The 14,106-nt window shown below is 40.1% G+C and overlaps 1 protein-coding gene across 2 annotated transcripts in view; it reads right to left on the bottom strand.

The window, feature by feature from the left end:
- The window catches only part of LOC118818804 (guanine nucleotide-binding protein G(q) subunit alpha-like), a 34,659-nt gene extending 29,597 nt beyond the window's left edge, over positions 1-5,062 (bottom strand). Inside the window, exon 1 of one of the 2 annotated variants that reach the window (XM_036586255.1) lies at positions 3,779-5,062. In XM_036586255.1, coding sequence (XP_036442148.1) covers positions 3,779-3,914 — 136 coding nt within the window. In that variant the 5' untranslated portion in view covers positions 3,915-5,062. The remainder of the gene's footprint in view (positions 1-3,778) is intronic. The other variant, XM_036586256.1, reaches the window with a different exon arrangement.
- Positions 5,063-14,106: the final 9,044 nt, after the last annotated feature.

Raw genomic sequence — 14,106 nt, 5'->3', positions numbered from 1 at the left:
CCTCAAGACAACTGGAATCAAGACTAGAGTGGTTCATATTCTTCTTGTCCTCTTGTGTTAATGCACATCTCCTTCAGGCCCATCACACCTGCCTGATTAAATAAATAACCAATTGAAATTTACCTTCTTGATCAAACTGCAATGTTTAGTCGCCAGTCCGCATGATGACAATGCAGAGGTCAACAGTTCAGGTCCTAGAGGGCCACTGTCTAGCCCAACAGGGAAATCACCAAACTGGGCTGGACTCCAGCCCTCCAGGACCTGAACTGATGACCCCGTGACACTGTACATTTTAAACTCTCCTACTGGTCTCCCTTACAGTATGAAATTGAGCCCAATGGACACACCCATGCATACAAGTCTTTTTTAAGGCTTTGATAAAGTAGGATGGAAGGCTATGCAAAGTTTGTTGTTCTTCAGTTAAGTCTATTTTTATTGTTTGGTCCTTTACGTCAAACTACAAGTCTACTATGTCAAAATAATCGGTTTGTTATTTGATTAGGTGATAATGTAATTGACAGTGACAGATTGGCGCTTTCCTCAGTCCCTCCCTTACAAGATGCCTCACACAAGTCACTTCTGTTTTGCATGGCTGTTTGTGCTTACCAAGGACACACAGTGCTTTTATGATACATACACTACAGCGTTCAAACAATCTCATGATCATGTGTACTGAGCTATGCATCATAGTTTTCCTTGATAAACAGCTTCAGTCTGAGAGTAGCCACATTGTTGTATGCTGACAAATGCTGATAATGTCACAAAAACTGTACCACTGCCATAATAAAGGCAGTCGCACCCTGTCCAAAAATTCGATCACATTGTTTTTAATGGAGTTGCGCACAGAGAAAGGCAGCCATTCTTTTAGGTAAACAGACAGCCGCTAAAGGTAAGTCATCTCAGCCATTGTTACTATCCAAGCCTTTTTCAGCTCAAAAACAGCCTGTGAAGATGTAGTAAACAGATGCCAAGCCTGATAAGTGAAAACTTTATTTTACTCAATTTATATGAGTGGAATGTAACAATCAACTTGAACCTGACATTTTTTGGGCTCTCCCTGTCAGTATTCTATAGCAGCACTGTGCTATGTGACACTACGTAGCGCAACGCAGCACATTTGGTGTGTGACGCCCCTAGAAATTCACCAATACTGTGGGCCAATGCCAATATCTGATATTTTTTAATGTACATACCTGCTGATCAGGGCTGGAAATGAACTTTTTGTCTGCCTGCCACTGTAGCTGGTGGATTCCAAAATCTACCAGCCACTCAATTTTTTTACCAGCCACTTTCTTGTTTTAATGGCCAGTGTGTATCTGCATGGGCATTCCTAAACAGCATGCTCATCTTCTCCAACTGGGCCGTCTTCAGGCTGGTAGGCAGCCTTCTCTGGGCTGATTTTACCTGTACTCTCTCTTATGTGGATGTGGCATTTGGATGATTCACGGTCTTTTATAGCATTCTAATTTTAGGATTTTAGTCCCAGCAATGAAACTACTAGTTCTCTTATTGGCATCCGAAGCATGCGGACTACGTACAGAACATTGGCTCCTCATTAACCAACCAATCACTAGACGTCACAATTTAATCCGCATTGTGGAATGTCACAAAACCCTCTGTTACAATTGCATTATTTGTCTGTATATGCTGTTTTTGTTTTGCCGCCACCGTGGCTGGTAGGTTGAGTAAATTCACCCACCACTATAGTGCTAATTTCCAATCCTACTTCCCATGCTGATACATACAAATGTATAAAATGCAGAAACTGGGATTAAAGCTATCTGGATTAGCACGACATATAAATGCAACATTTATTCATATTATAACGTTACAAATGTAGTTACCTGAATACAATGCAGACATTTAGTGCAGTAGCCCAGTTATATTCTGCTAGAGCTGGGCAATATGACAATATTTATCATTATTGTGATACGTTATACCACAACATGTCACAATACAATTTCTGATCGTATCATGGATATTGTCAGTACTTACACACTTTCCAACTGCATGTTTGATTACAAACAGAGCATAATTAGCAGTGGGATTTACTTCAGCATATTATCTGAAATGTTAAATGCAATCCACTGTATTCATAGTTTTGGATTTTTTTTATGTGCCACTGTTTCATCTGTTCCAAATAACCAGATATGAAAAAATCGTTCTGCTCTTCCACAGTACAATAAATTTGTCATCACCTAGCGTTTTGAAATATCAGCCAGATCTAAACATATCAGCCAATACCGTTATGATTCCAATATCACTGTGCATCCCTACAAAATGATGATAAATGATGATATCGTCAGTATTTAAAGAATATGGAACAACCACATGTATCATTAAAAAAAAGGTCAAAGAAGAGGTGACACCTAACTGGACTTGCACAACTGGATGTAGTGTTGCACAGTGATGCACTATGTAAGTTTTTAATAGTATTTTTTAAATGTGCCAGCGCTTTTGCATTGTCCCATTCTTAACAAACCTCAAAAAACCAGACCATCATGATATATACTGTGCACTGTTAAAACATCTTCAAGCATCACCGTATTTGTGGCCTATTGTCGAACCCTACAATGGAGGACAACCCCATAACCTCAAGGTGGCTGATGTGGGCATGATGTTAGATACACGCCACTTACAAGTTACAAACTAGAGAACAAAACTCTTCAGAAAGATAACATTACTGAGTTAAGACATGCACTGTGATGGTGCTGAACCTAAAATCTGGAAATCTAAAACTGATGTAACTGCTGGACAGAAACAGCAATCCAAGTTCCAATTAAATCACTGAGCTAATTATTTGCATAATTGCTAAAGACAATATAAAAACATGAGAAAAATGTATTGACACATGGCGTCACCACACATGACTGTACTGTTACAAGACGAGCGTCACAGTGCTGAGAAGCGTCTGCTCATTCAACTCTGACAGAACTAACTTCAGCTCAGTGAACACCTTGGTTCAACAGGATTATAAAATCTAACTGCATTCATAAAAGCTTTAAGAGCAAAAGCACAAAGTAAACACTCAAGTCAAGGTGGAAGCAAACCGTTTTGCAGCTGTTTTGATGGAAAATGCACTATCCTTTCACGCTACGTGACAGATGTACTGGTTGCTAGTGGCACCCAAAGCAGGCAGGCATCGCAATACAAATCCCTCAAGGCAAAAAGTCTAGTAACCATTACCGTGAGGGTTTTTTAATTCAAGTTCAAACATGTATGACGCTGCCACAGAGCTATACCACAATGGATCCCACAGTGTATGTCCAAATGATTGTAGACATCTGCTCATCCAACATTTCCTCTGGAATGAAGGGTATTAATAGGGAGTCTGCACTCTCTCTGCTGAAGTATCAGTCTCTTCTAGGAAGGTAATACACTAGATGCCGGAACATTGCTGTTAGGATTTGATTGCACTCAGCCACACAAGCAAAGGTGTCGAATGGTGGTCTACCACTCAAGACCATCCAGTCTCACTGTTTCACAGCCCAGTGCTGGGGGCTTTACATCCCTCTAGCTGACATTTTGCATTGCACAAAGTGCCCTTAGGCTCATGTGAGACTGCTCCTATCTATGGAGCTCTGTGTTAACCGGACACCTGTGTCAGCAATGAGTGCACCAAAAGAAGCAGAAATTACTGCTTACAAAAGGTGTCTACATAATTTTCGACATACAGTGTACATGCAAGCCACAGTGCACCTACATAATGCGTGATCCGTGGAGTGACAGACTCCAGATGCACTGGAGAAAATGGAAATAACATTGTTAACTACATTACCCAGCAGCAGAAGCTTCAGTTCTCTCCTCGCATCTCGCTTGTCTCTGCGAAGCTGCTTGTCGATCTCAGCGTTGATTCTCTTCGACTCCTTGGCCTCCTCGCTCAGGCAGCAAGCCATCATGGACTCCAGTGTCATCGCCGTAGTGTTTTTAAGATTCGAGTCTTGATTTAAAGACACACGGAGGCCGGGCTCTAGCAGGTGGCTCCTCGGGTTTTTTTTTTTAATGTTTCGGAACAGAAAACGGATGCTCTTAGGCGTTTATGCTAAAAACGAGGCATACCAGAACGAGGCCCTTCGATATGAAATAGGCTAATTTGCTCAGGAAAAAAGAGTGGAAATAACTGCGGGGCCTGTGGTTAATTAGGGCCCTTGATATCTAAATCTGTTAACAACGACTGAAAAGATAGTGCGGTTAATACATAGCTTATCTAACTAGCTACCGGAGAGCGAAAGGAAGAAGTGAAGACAGAAACCAAAACAGCTTAAGCCAATGTTTATCTGGTTTAGTTAGCACGCATGCTAGCTAGTAGTGTACGTCCAGATGTGATTTTTGAGGCCAGCCGTCTGAACTCTGCTCATTAAAATGAGAGCAGATTGTCTTGCTTGCTAACTACCGCTCAGGCTGAAATGAACTTTTCCCACGGACAGTCCTCCGCTATGCCGGTGTTTTTGATGCGCCGACCCTTACCAGCTTGAGTCCCGGTGTGGACGGGACGAGCTTGCCTGCCACGACATCCGTGCTGTTTCGCTAACTAGCTTAGCTAACCGCCCCAGTACCAAGACCAAACGACGCCCGAGTAGTGACACAGACCGCCCGCAAAACTGTCCATCAGCTAGCTAACCGACACGCTAGCCAGCTAAACGACTAGCTAACAGACGGCGAAGAATGACAGAACGAAATAAAACATGACCGTGCAGATTAATGCCGTCTGCGCTAAGCCGCCGTAACGTTACCTTGGTGATCAGCAGGCTAGTGACCGTTAGCAAACATTTGCTTTTACAGCCTGTAAAAGCCAGATAGCCAGCAGGCTAGCAAAAATCACACAGGCTAACTAACAGCTAGCTAGCTACCCTTTTTTGTGCCACAAAACACCCTTGTAATCATTCATTTCTTTCTGTCGCCTCCTGGCAGTAACCTTCGCTATCGTAGAAAGATTAAATCTAACAGTGACCGGCGTCTTCTAATTAATACAAGAAAAAAAATACCCGAATACAAATTTTACTTCATCACAGCCTCTGCCTCCGTTAGCCTGCGAATCGCGTATATCGCCGTGGAACTGCGAACGCTGTAAACGAGTGGTGATTGACAGACGGCAGAGCCAATCAAAGTTGAGAAAAGACGACTTTTTTTTTTTTTTAACTCAGAAGGCGTGCCACTCGGCACAGCATGAGATTCGATTGGACGGACAACGCCCATTCCTAGTTGAATATTCCTCAAGCTTTAAAACGCCGTGGGTGGGCCTCACCTGTATCGAACTCGTTTAAATATTCACGAGCGAGCGGCGTGTTACAGCCGTGATTGGCTGCACAAGTTTTGCATAATAGAGCGAATCACAGGTAGAGAGGGGCATGGATTAACTCTAGTCTTGGCCTACATTTAAATCACAACGGGGAATTCTTTTTAGTCTAGTTTTAAGATTAACCTGGGTTTGTAAAACCTGCCCTATAGGCGACAGATATAGGCAAAGGGTTTTTGATACTTGTGGTAGTACTTTAGTGCCACTGTGTTGCATCACCTTTTAACAACACTCTGTAAGTGTTTGGGAACTGAGGAGACCTGCTCCTGTATTTTCTGAAGTGAAATGTTTCCTGTTCTTGCTTGATATAATATTTAAGCTGCTCAACAGGGGGTCTTCTTTGTGGTATTTTTTTTGTTTCATAATGTGGCAAATGTTTTCAATAGGTCAGAGGTCTGGACTGCAGGCAGGCCAGTTTAGCACCCGGACTCTTTTACTACAGAGCAATGCTGTTGTAATACATGCAGAATGTTGTTTGGCATTGTCTTGCTGAAATAAGCAAGGACTTCACTAAAAAAGACGTCATCTGGATGGCAGAATATGTTGCTCCAAAACCTGTGTATATCATTTAGAATTAATGGTGACTTCACAGATGTGCAAGTCACCCATGCCATGTGCACTTATGCACCCCAAACCATAATGGATGCTGGCTTTTGAACTGTGCACTGCTAGCAAGCCTGATGGTCTTTCGCCCGGAGGTTGTGGCATACATTATTTCCAAAAAGAATTTTAATTCGTTGGACCACAGGACACTTTTCCACTTCCACTCAGTCCATCTTAAATGAGCTTGGGCCCAGAGAAGGCGGTGGTGTTTCTGGATCCTGTTTATATATGATTTCTTCTTTGCATGGTAGAGTTTTAACTTGCATTTGTGGATGCAGCGATGACCTGTGTTTACAGACAGTGGTTTTCAGAAGTTTTTCTGAGACCATGCAGTGATTTCCTCTACGGAATCATGTCTGTTTTTAATGCAGTGCCGCCTGAGGGTCCGAAGATCACAGCCAGCCAATAGTGGTTTTTGAACTTTTGTCCCTTGCATGCAGAAATTTCTCAGGATTCTCTGAATCTTTTAACAGCATTATGTACCGTAGATGACAAAATCCCCAAGATCTTTGCTGTTTTATGTTGAGAAATGTAATTGTTGTATTATTTATCTGCGCAGTCTTTCACAGAGTGGTGAACCCCTCCCCATCTTTACGTCTGAAAGACTCAGCCGCTCTGGGATGCTCTTTTATACCCAATCATGCTATTGACCTGTTGCCAAATAACCTAGTTAGTTGTTAGATGTTCCACCAGGTGTTTTCTTTAACATTGCACTTTTTTTTTTTAAACATGTTGCTGGCATCAAAATAAAAATGGGCATATGTTTTTCAAAAAATCAATAAAATTTCCTTAGTTTCAACATTTGATATGTTGTCTTTGCACTATTTTCAATTAAACATAAGATTTAAAATAGTGATTTGCACATCATTCTGTTTATATTTACATTTTGTTCAGCATCCCAGTTTTTCAGAAACATAGTTGTATTTAATCTAAAATTATTTTTAAATTTGATTTGTTATTGTTCTAAAATGATGTTTTTTTCTGTTGATATTATCATTATTCACTAGCCTCTTTCTGATGCCCACATGTGGCAATTTCACCAAAATGAAAATCTACTCAGATAGTTTTAATTATTGTCGTTTAAATAAAATATCTCTGTTGTGACTGTGTTGAGATATTAGCAAGCAATGAGGGGTGAAAAGTGAGGGGTGAAAACAATTCACACCTCTCTACAAAAATAGCTGTGTCAAGATAAAAGCGACATCACAATTGCAGCTTTCTTCAGATGCAATAGTCTTTAAAAAAATTGTTGACTCACTTGTTCACCTACAAAAATGATAATTCCATTCGTTTGGGGTTTTGTAAATCATACACATTTCCACCAAAACATATTCCATCAATGTTATTGAAGGAAAAGAATGTAAAGTGCTGAAACTGAGGGATCTGTAGAAAAACAGGAGGTAACTGTATTTTATTGCTACTGTGAAAAAAGGGTTAAACTATGTAAACACTACGCATGTTGCATTTCATCACAGCAATTTCACCACAAAATATCTTATTCTAATTAAAAATTCTCAGTAGGCTTAATTTGGTTTTATGTTCAATTATTGGGTTTGATTGTGTGTCATGTTTTTCCACAGCCAGTCATCAGCTAATTAGTCTTTCTTGAGTTGAATCTGGGCTAAGTCCTCAGATAATTACTGTCACAATAGCCATATGCCATTCATGTTGCCACACAGTTAAGTTCCTCTTCCTATCTCACCCAGACACAATTACTCCACCAAAAATTTAGGCTACACCTCCATGTTCCTGTTTCCCATGTTTCATGTAGCCTACTGTGTGAAATATAAATATATCGCAATATGTGAGACCTCCACTCACAGCATACCCCCACACCCAGGGTGGTATTCACTGAATTATATTACAACAACATTTTTCTACTTAATTTTTACACTTTTAATGCTTGTCTTGTATCTTTTATTAAAATTAGCTTCTCTTTATCCCTTAGAATTAAACAGATTACTTTTTGTTACTGTTTCTGAAAGACCCTTTCCCTTTGGGCCCTTTAAAGAACTTCAGTGAACACTGTAGGTGATAATTCAACACTGGGGATTTTGCTGAGCACCACCATGTAAGGCTTGTTGAACCGGTTTAGTGTGCGCGGACAAAAGATTGACATCCAGAAAGATGACGAAAAGGAGTGTCAAATACCAGCACAGGCATTCAGAAAAAAAGACTTTATGCACCACTATGTGACTATTGGGATTGAATCCACAAAAAAAGATTTTAATGTGGGTTAAAACATTTAACGTATTTATGCTTATCAAATACACTATATATCCAAAATATGAAAAAAAATGTTTGTTCATTTACTTTAAGGTCACACATTGCTGACACAGGTGTTTAACTGCACACACACAGCTTATATAATATCCATAGCAAAGAACTGACAATAGAATGGCACCATTCTCAATGCCAAGTGTTGGTTAGAGGGGTATGAAGCCCCCCAGCACTGGGCTGTGGAGCAGTAGAACTGCGTTCCCAGGAGTAATGAAGTTCCATCCAATACTTTTGGGGTGAGTTGGAGTGATCCAGATCTAATCCTCCAACATCAGCACCTGACCTCACTAATGCTCTTACAGCTGAATGCAATCAAATCCTCACAGCAATGTTCCTAACATCAAGTGTAAAACCTTCCCAGAAGAGTAGATACTGTTGCTGCAGCAACAGGGACAAACTCCCTATTAATACCCTTCATTTCAGAATAAACCTTGGAACAGCAGGTGTCTACAAACTTTTGGACATTAAAGGGCCCTTATGATGGGAAACTGAAATTTCCTCAGCCTCATTTCCTCAAATACCCCATTTCCAAAAAAGTTGGGACGCTGTGCAAACGTAAATAAAAACAAAGTGCACTGATGTGCAAATCATTTAAACCATATATGTAATTGAATATAGTACAAAGACAACATCCATCCATCATTTAAACCACTTATCTTTCTGGGCCACGGTGGGGTGCTGGAGCCTCTCCCAGCTGTCATTGGGCAGAAGGCAGGATACACCCTGGACAGGTCACCAGTCCATCGCAAAGGCAGGCAGACAGACATACACATTCACACCTAGGGGCAATTTAGCACATCCAATTGGCCTGACTGCATGTTTTTGGACTGTGGGAGGAAACCCACGCAGACACGGGGAGAACATGCAAACTCCACACAGAAACGACCCTGGTCACCCGGCCGGGAATCAAACCCAGGCCCTTCTTGCTGTGAGGCAACAGCGCTACCCACTGCGCCACCGTGCCGCCCTACAAAGATAACATATCAAATGTTAAAACTGAGAAATTGTATTGTTTTTTGAAAAATATTTGCCCATTTTTAATTTGATGCCAACAACACATTCCAAGCCGGGTCAGGGGCAACAAAAGCCTGGTAAAGTTGTGTAATGCTAAAAAACACCTGGTGGTTGATTGGCAACAGGTTAGTAACATGATGGGAAATAAAATAGCATCCCAGAGAGGCTGAGTCTTTCAGAAGTAAAGCTGAGGAGGGGTTCACCACTCGGTGAAAGACTGCACAAGCAAATAGTGCAACAATCCAAGAATAACATTTCTCAACATAAAACAACAAAGAAATTTTGCTCTTCATCATCTATGGTACATAATATCAATAAAAGATTCAGAGAATCCAGAGAAATCTCTGTAGGCAAGAGACAAGGCTAAAAACCAGTGTTTTCTGGCCATGATCTTTGGGCCCTCAGGCGGCACTGCATTAAAAACAGGTATGATTCTATAGTGAAAATCACTGCATGGGCTCAGAAACACTTCTGAAAACCACTGCCTGTGAAAACAGTTTGGCGCTGCATGCACATATGCAAGTTAAAACTCTAAAATACAATGAACAACCCATACAGAAACAGGATCCAGAAACGCTGCCATCTTCTCTGGGCCCAGGCTCATTTAAAATGGACTGAGGGGAAGAGGAAAAGTGTGCTGTGGTCTGACAAATCAACATTTGAAATTCTTTTTCATGGACACTGTGTCCTCTGGGCTAAAGACCACTCAGCTTGTTATCAGCACGCAGTTCAAATGCCAGTATTCATGATGGTATGGGGGTGCATTAGTGGATATTAGTGAATGGGTGACGTGCAATGTGAAGGCACCATTAATGCTAAACTATATATACTGGTTTTGGCAACATATGCTGCCATCCAGACGACATCTTTTTCAGTGAAGGCCTTGATTATTTCAGCAAGACAATGACAAACCACATTCTGCACGTATTACAACAGCATTGCTCTGTATTAAAAGAGTCTGGGTGCTAAACTGGCCTGCCTGCAGTCCAGATCTGTCACCACTGAAAACATTTGGCACATTATTAAATGAAAAATACAACAAATGAGACCAAATGAGCAGCTGAAATCCTATATCAAACAAGAATGGAAAAGCATTTCACTTTCAAAGCTACGGCAATTGGCCTCAGTTCTCAAATGTGTTGGTAAATGAAGAGGTGATGAAACACAGTGGTAAACATGCCCCGTACCAACTTTTTTGGAATGTGTTGTTGGCAAAAAATTCAAAATGGGCATATATTTTTCAAAAAACAATAAAATTTCTCAGTTTCAACATTTGATATGTTGTCTTTGTATTATCTTCCTTTAAAATATGGTTTACATGATTTGCATATCATTGCATTCAATTTTTATTTACATTCTGCACAGCGTCCCAACTTTTTTGGAAATGGGGTTGTACAAGAATAATATAGGATAGGGACCTTTAAGTGTAGTTAAAATGTCATGCATTGCGGTTTACAGCTCACAAACCAGCCACAGCGGTTGCATGCAAAGCCGAAGCCAATGAGCTACCAACATACCACACTGTATGCAGTGGTGTTGCAGCAAGGGTCACAAGACCAGTTCTTCTTTTTTAACAACTAATCTTTCAATAGTTGCAGAAGTCAGAAATGTGATATTGTACTCATTGACACAATCATGCGTTCTATCAAACACACTGTCAGTGGCCTATTGTTCTCCATTAAACTGTGTTCAAATGTCAGTTCAAATATCATTAGCCATTAGCCTCTCTGCTCCTCCTCTGCTATGTTGTCTATTTTAACCTACACAGCCCAATATACAACTCAGCAGCTTGGCAACAAACACAAAATGTGTGGAATGGAGCCAGGGGTTGAGGTGTCTACAGCACAAATATAGACATTTTATTTACTAGCCAAACACTGAACCCACACACTCTTCTGAGGTTTATATGTAGTATTGATAATGATGAAAAAAGTAGTGAAAGGGACTGTTATTGTTGTTGCTGATGTTGCTGTTCTCAGTGCAGTTGTGTTGCTTGGTGTACATTGTGTCTGAGGAGGGTGGGCTTTGCAGTTTACTAATAATTAGAAGTGTCCACCCTGATCGGATGTCATGTCCTGCTGTTACCCCTTCCCTGTGTTTCATGTTGGCGTTAGTGCTGGGCTGGGCATCTCTTGCTGCCCGTTGAAGTGCCTGTTCTAAGTAAAAGAGCATTTGCCCATACACACAATGTGTTCCACATCTCCTTCTATGTCAGCGCTACAATATTTAAAATTACATTTTAGGCCAAAAGCTTGTCATAAAACTATTGCAAATAAAAAGTCTCAGGAATCATGCAATGTATTCATAACAATTACCTGTAATAACTTTCCGTGAGGGAGCTTTTAGAGGCATTAAACACTTCAGACGTCTGGTTCCTATCACCACCACTGTGAACAATTCTGACTTTGGTAAGTTTCTCGAACGGAGCAGTTCACATCAGAACGTTCTGAATGCTTTTGTGCATGTCTGAACCATTTAATTATGATGAACATTTGAAAAATTAATGAAATTCCCCTTTAAGTAAGCTACATTGACACACTACCAATGCAAAAGCTACTACATGTCATCACAGGTTAATGATTGTGAATGACATAAACAGCATTTCAAGTGGCTGGTTTATATTAGATCTATTTAAATGTAGACCCCAGGGGTTGTCGCTCTAAAACCTCCAAGGGCAGTCGCTCTGATCTAGGATCAGATTTTTATGTTCATATCACATTTTTTCACATACAGTTTGTCACATATATGCCACATACAGTCAAAATGGCTGACTGTAGGTCAGTACTCTTACTCCGAGATGTCTGTATGTGCATGCCCAGGCTTTGTTTCTAGCTCATCATAGACCTGAACCAAGTATACTTGCTTGTTCACCTATGAAGGCAAACATTCAGTTCGCTTCAGGTTTTGTAAATCCGCCAAACTGTACTCCATCAATGTTATTGAAGGAAAGTCCAGTGCCTGGGCCACAGAAGTCCAGGACCACAGACATCTCAGTTATCTAGGTAAAGTGGAATTCCACAAATTAAAAAAAAAATCAACATAATTAAATTGTTAAGATGTAAACAAAGTCATTCAGAGTAGTTTGGTGTGAAATGCTCCACTCTAGAGAAACTTACAGTGTTAGAATTGTTCACAGTGGTGGTGATAGGAACCAGATGTCTGAAGTGTTTAATGCTAAAAGCTACATCACAGAAAGGTGTCACATGAAATGGTTATGAATATGCTGCCTGGCGCATGAAACATTCTTTTACGATAGTTTTGAGATAGAATAGATTTTGTCTAAAATGCCTTTTTTTTTAAAAATAGTCCCATATTTCTTTAGATTTACCACTATTTCACCATTATCAACATTTCATGTGAAAACTACGTGTAGACACGTGTAGGGTCAGTGGCGGTTTTGGATAGTAAATAAAATGGCTATATTTGTGTTGTAGACATAACAACACCTGGTTCCTATGAGCATCACTGGAAAGAAGTCTCTCTACAATGAACTGTTTTAAATCAAAACTCTCTGAATGAAAACTGTGCAATTTAAAATGTGTTTATTAAGGTGTGTTAGGCTCAGAGCAAAGAAAGCTTCACAGTGAACTTATTTTAAATAAGATGCCAAAAACCTGCATCAGTCTGTCACTGTTCAACCCTCTCTCAATAGTTATGTTTTTTTTAACCCACCTGCATTCTGACACGCCCTGCCTCCAGCCCTGGGGTTGACCTGTGTTGTTAGAGTAAGTGGCAAGGAAACACAGACCACGTCTCAAACCGACCCCTTGTTCCCTAAGTAATAAACCATTTGTAACCTAGAACAAAAGCTGGAAAGTAAAGTGGCTGTTCATGACAACTGAGAACTTTCACTTAGCTTCTGACCACCTACCTCACAGCAACTGCTTGAAGTTGAGAAAAATGGACCCTCAGAGCAGGGACATGGGAAGTGAGGTGCTGAGGGCACTGCAGCCCTACTCCCCAGATTTCAGGATTGCTAAATGTAATAATAATAATAATGAAACCTTCTGACATGTTATAATAATTTGAGTAAAGGCCCATATATATAAAACAATAGAATTAAAAGTGGTTTGTTTAGAGCTTCATTGATTTTAAATGTAGATGTACACCACTAACATAATGAGGAAATTACACGATAGGAGAATTTAATTAAAAATCTTGTGCAGAGCATCTTAAGCTTTCATTATCTAAGTATCCTTGAGTATTTACAGATATCATGTGCAAATAACATGGACCTGCAACTCAAGGGTCAGAGTTTCTTAAAGGGGAACTGAATTTTTCAAAAATTCCACATAATAAAATGGTTGAGAACCAAACAAACTCATTCAAGGTGGTTTGGTGTGAAATGCTCTGTTCTAGACAAACTTGCAGAATTGTTCACAGTGGTGGTGATAGGAACCAAATGTTGAGTTAATGAAGAGTTAAATTAGTCTAAAAAGCTTCCTCACAGACAGTTTTAGATAAATGCTCTCTGATGTCTGACATGTCTGACGCATAGTTTTGTGATAGTTTTGTGAATAAGTTTTGGCTTAATGCATTTTGATCCATTCATGGCAGAGGGATACATGCAGAGCGTTTTAAGGCAAAACAGTCCTCAAAGAAAATGTATTTTTTCAGATTACTCATTATTGTACCATTATCATCAATACCTATAACAATTCCAAGGACATGTGTAGGTTCACTAGTGGTTTTAGACGGTAAAAAAGAGCTATATTTGTGACATAGACATGGCAACCTGTGGTTCCTGTCGCCACCACTGTAAAAAAAAATTAGAATGAACTGGAAGAAACCATTTCATGTCAAACCACTCTGAATGACTCAGCTTACTGAATTATTCCAAAAATTTGAAAACTTAGTCAAATTCCCCTTTAAGAGCTGAGTGTAGAATTACAAATTCTTCCCAAATGTGTCCC

Source organism: Colossoma macropomum, unplaced genomic scaffold (genome assembly GCF_904425465.1).
Source record: "Colossoma macropomum unplaced genomic scaffold, Colossoma_macropomum, whole genome shotgun sequence".
In the NCBI taxonomy this organism is placed as follows: domain Eukaryota; kingdom Metazoa; phylum Chordata; class Actinopteri; order Characiformes; family Serrasalmidae; genus Colossoma; species Colossoma macropomum.
Note: the sequence above shows the minus strand (reverse complement) of the source record. Positions and strands in the feature narration are given on the sequence as shown.